This window comes from Peromyscus eremicus, chromosome 8a (genome assembly GCF_949786415.1).
Source record: "Peromyscus eremicus chromosome 8a, PerEre_H2_v1, whole genome shotgun sequence".
Taxonomy (NCBI): Eukaryota; Metazoa; Chordata; class Mammalia; order Rodentia; family Cricetidae; genus Peromyscus; species Peromyscus eremicus.
In genome coordinates this window covers 82128829-82132991 of record NC_081423.1, presented here as the reverse complement: position 1 = coordinate 82132991, position 4163 = coordinate 82128829, and the positions used below count along the sequence as shown (strand labels likewise).

The 4163-nt window shown below is 41.6% G+C and overlaps 1 protein-coding gene across 1 annotated transcript; it reads left to right on the top strand.

Annotated features, from left to right (window-relative positions):
• The first annotated feature begins 3043 nt into the window (after window positions 1-3043).
• On the top strand, window positions 3044-3857 carry LOC131916376 (keratin-associated protein 3-2). The gene has a single exon (XM_059269691.1). It carries the CDS (start codon window positions 3271-3273, stop codon window positions 3568-3570), a length of 300 nt encoding a protein of 99 aa, XP_059125674.1. The 5' UTR covers window positions 3044-3270; the 3' UTR covers window positions 3571-3857.
• The last annotated feature ends 306 nt before the right edge of the window (window positions 3858-4163 follow it).

Sequence of the window (4163 nt, the reverse complement as noted above, 5' to 3'; positions counted from 1 at the left end):
TGCAGTGATCCACAGCCAAACACCAGGCAGAGCTCCAGGAGTCCAGTCGGAGAGAGAGAGGAGGGATTCTATGAGCAAGTGCATCAGGATCATGATGGTGAAACCTGCAGAGATGACCAAACCAAACTAGTGAGAACTCATAAAAGTTGAATCAATGGCTGTGGAGCCTGCATGGGACTGGACTAGGCTTTCTGTATGCTGAGACAGTTGTGTAGCTTGATCTGCTTGGGGGCCCCTTGGCGGTAGGATCAGAATCCATCCCTGGTGCATGAGTGGGCTTTTTGGAGCCCACTGTCTATGATGGGACACCTCATTCAGCCTTAAGGCAGGGGTAAGAGCTTGGACTTGCCTCTACTGGATGTGTTGTGGAGGGCGTGGAGGGGGTGGGGTGGGAGAGGGAGACTGGGAGGTGGAAGGAGGGAAGAAGGGGATCTTTTATTGGTGTGTAAAATGAATCAAAAAAATTTTCTTAATAAAAAGAACACCAAAAAAAGAGAAAAAACAACAACAAAACTAAAAGTTAAAGATAAAAAAGGGGAGCATTGTGGCACATGCTTGTAATCCCAATACTGAGGAGGTGAAGACAGGAGGATCCCTGGAGATCACCAACCAGCCAAATCTCCTACTTGAGCAGCTCCAGGCCAGTGAGAGACCCTGTCTCAAAAAAGAAAAGGTGGAGGCTTGGATAAACGGCTCAGAAGTTAAGGGCACTTGCTAGTCTTGCAGAGGACCTGGGTTCAGTTTCCAGCACCCACAAGACAGCTCACCCACACGACCATGCTTCCAGTTTCAGAGGGTCTGATGCCTTCTTCTAGACTCTGTGGCACCAGATGTGCACATGCTGCACATGCACATAAAAAATAAAAATAATAAAACATTTTTTTAAAGGAAAGAAAGAATAGTTCTAAGGAACAACAACGGGTTTCTCCTCTGGCCCCCACATACATGTGTACACATGAACCCAAATGCAAGCAAACACACACACACACACACACACACACACACACACACATATTCATTTTCCCTAAGCAATATGGTGTGTAATTTAGCAGCTACTCATTCAGTGAGAAATCTTGGGAAGTTTCTGGAACACCAGAGACTGTCAAATCCTCTCTTTCAAAGAAAACCCTGGGGGACACTTTTTAAAATGTTTTAACTTAGTGTACATGCCAACTATATTCTCTACTTGCAGATGTTAACATTCTAGTTGTTTACTTATTTATTTGGCATGAACTTTCGAGATCGGTGTCTCTGTCTCACCTAATGTTTCTCTCGTACTTGCTTCCCCCTTCTCCCTCCACTTTCTTATAACTATGCTGCTTTTGTCTTCATTTTGCCTTAAGTTTGATCTGCAACTTACTCCAATGGTTGCAATACGCATCTTTGCACACCATGGACTTTACACTCTTTTCTTTTCATGAGGCTTACAGTGGTCTTTTAAGTGAGAGAATGTATTCTTGCAGAAAAGAGTGGCAAGACTCTAAAAAGTGAAATCCCTATAATAGCAAGAGAAGAAGTAACCAGTACTCCTGGGGCTAATAAAGAGCTCTTTCTGACTCTGAGTGTGGTCCTCTTGGTTCTGTACACCTGTTCCCCAAACATGCAGACACACCTGTCATCATACACTGATGGACAGATAACCTTAGAGTAGGAGGTGAGAAAAGTATGAGAACCATGGCTTAAAGGATGCATGAGTCCAATCTTAGCAGAAATGTTCTAACCTGCAGGGATAATGGTGTCCAGGGACATACCTAGTACTTTCTCTTCAACACTGAAGAGTACCTAAGTCTAAATGGTGCCGTAGAATAAGACTTGGTTCTTTCAACACAATGAGGGATCAAAAGCTAAAATCAATCTGGGTCAGGTTCATATGTTCGCTTTCTATTGTGACTGGTTTTACTGGAATTCTAGCCTTGTAGTCTTAAAAGTTATTCTTTGATTTAGTATTTCATTTTCATCCTATGCAAAGGTTAAAAATCCAACTGTTCCACATTTAATGGCCAAGGGAAAAAAGCAACAGGAATGGAAATTCTTGATAGGAGACAAATGTGTGGAACATATATGATGGGAGGATGTGTCAACCTAACCTAATGTTTACAGAATGTACAAAGGACCAGGAATTCTTAACCAAATGCAGCTGAAAAAGTGCTGGAGAGCAGTAGAGTAACAAATATCAAAGGCTTTGAAAATATTAGACTTTAACATTTATCTCTATAACTCTACTTGGTAATTATTTCTGCTTCAGGATAACCATAATAAGCACAAAGATTCATATAGAGAGTCTCTCTATTGCCACAGTTATCAAAGAAAAAATTGAGATAAAGAAAATGATTAAGAAAATGAAATCTTAAAGTAACCAAGAAGTACAATTAGATGATGAGTACTAGAGAATACTAAAAAATAACATTATTAAATATACTTAGGAATGCAAGATAATGAAATATATATGCTTATGCAAGAAGGTATATTATAGAACCTACACAAAATGATTCCAGAAATGTAAAAATGGATGATTACATATAGTCAAGAGTGTTTTCTAGCATATATATATATATATATATATATATATATATATATATATATAATATTAATAGATATCTTCTAGATGGTTCCACTATAGGTAAATTACCTTTATGTTTTTCAGTAGTTTTGAAATTGTAGTGACTATGTAATATTTTACATTAAACTATTGAGTGTTTGTAAAGTTTTGCCATATTTCTCATAAAACTGTTTTCCCACTTTAGTATAGTTTTGAGCTCCAAGTGCCTCAAAGCTCACAGACAGTAACTAAAATAAAGTTCCCGTTCAGTTCTTCAAAACAGAAACAGTTCATCAAGCCATCTGATATAGAAAGGGGCAAAGAGAAAAAAAGGTGAACAGCGGCATGGAGAGCAGCATTCTGCACATTGCTGTCATGCCCATGTGGTCCCCAGCTAGCCTGGTGGTGACATCGTAATAGAAGAAGCCTTTTTGTGATACATCATAAAGCTTGTGTCCCAGTGACAAATAGCAAGAGCAATCAGTTAAAATTTAGCAACAAATTCAAATAAAAGGTAATTAGCAAAATAGGGACTCTTTACAGGCATCCAAATGTCAGGCCAATTAAAAGATAATGGGAACACGAACATAAACAAGAACCAGGAAAGAAGCCTATTGGTGGGACCAACGCCCACTGGGGAGGGTATATAACAACCCCGGAGCAAGAGGAGACATTTGAACCTCAGAAACTTCATCTTTCCATTGGACCAAAGCCAACCAGACTCCATCACCATGGCTTGCTGTGTCGCCCGCTGCTGCAGCGTCCCCACCGGCCCTGCCACCACCATCTGCTCCTCAGACAAGTCCTGCCGCTGTGGAGTCTGCCTGCCCAGCACCTGCCCACACACCATTTGGCAACTGGAGCCCACCTGCTGTGACAACTGTCCCCCACCCTGCCACATTCCTCAGCCCTGTGTGCCCACCTGCTTCCTGCTCAACTCCTGCCACCCGACCCCAGACCTGCTGACTGTCAACCTCACCACCTATGTGCAGCCTGGCTGTGAAGAGCCCTGCACCCCAAGGTGCTGCTGACCTGGGGCTCCAGTGCTTGGTACCTGTCTTCGAAAGAGTCAACCCAGAAGCCCTAGCACTTACCTGGCAGAACCTGCAATTAGTTTACTCTGGTTTAGAAGCTGAAGTTGGGTGACGCTGTCATTAACAACACCTCTCCTGCTTGCCTCAACCAAAAGAAACCAGAGTCTTTGGTGATGCAGCTTTTAACTGTAACCAGATGCAGTTTGGACGGTTGATGCTTTAAGGTTTCTGAAGATGTTGACTCCTTTGTGCCTTTCTTTGGGTGTTTGGGGCTTCTGATTTCGGTCTTGGGTGGTATCTTTCTGAAATATTAGGAAATTCATGATCTTCCTAATAAATTTTGTGTCTGTGGCATAGCACAAATGTGCATAATTGCTTTCTGTTTATCTCTATGACTTAATGTGTTTCTGTGTTAAATGTGTTTCTGAACTCCTGGTGTTAATTGGCATTTAAAGAAAAACTAACAGCATGGGTGACACTGAAAACAGAGGCAGTAAAGAGAAACGCATTGATCTTGTTACTCTTGCTATTCTGGGGAAATTAAGTGGTCTGGGGTCCTGGTTAGGGTTTCTATTGCTGTGACAAAACAC

Coding starts and splice junctions, on each gene's coding strand:
- LOC131916376 (XM_059269691.1), top strand. CDS start 3,271: ATGGCTTGCTGTGTCGCCCGCTGCTGCAGCGTCCCCACCGGCCCTGCC.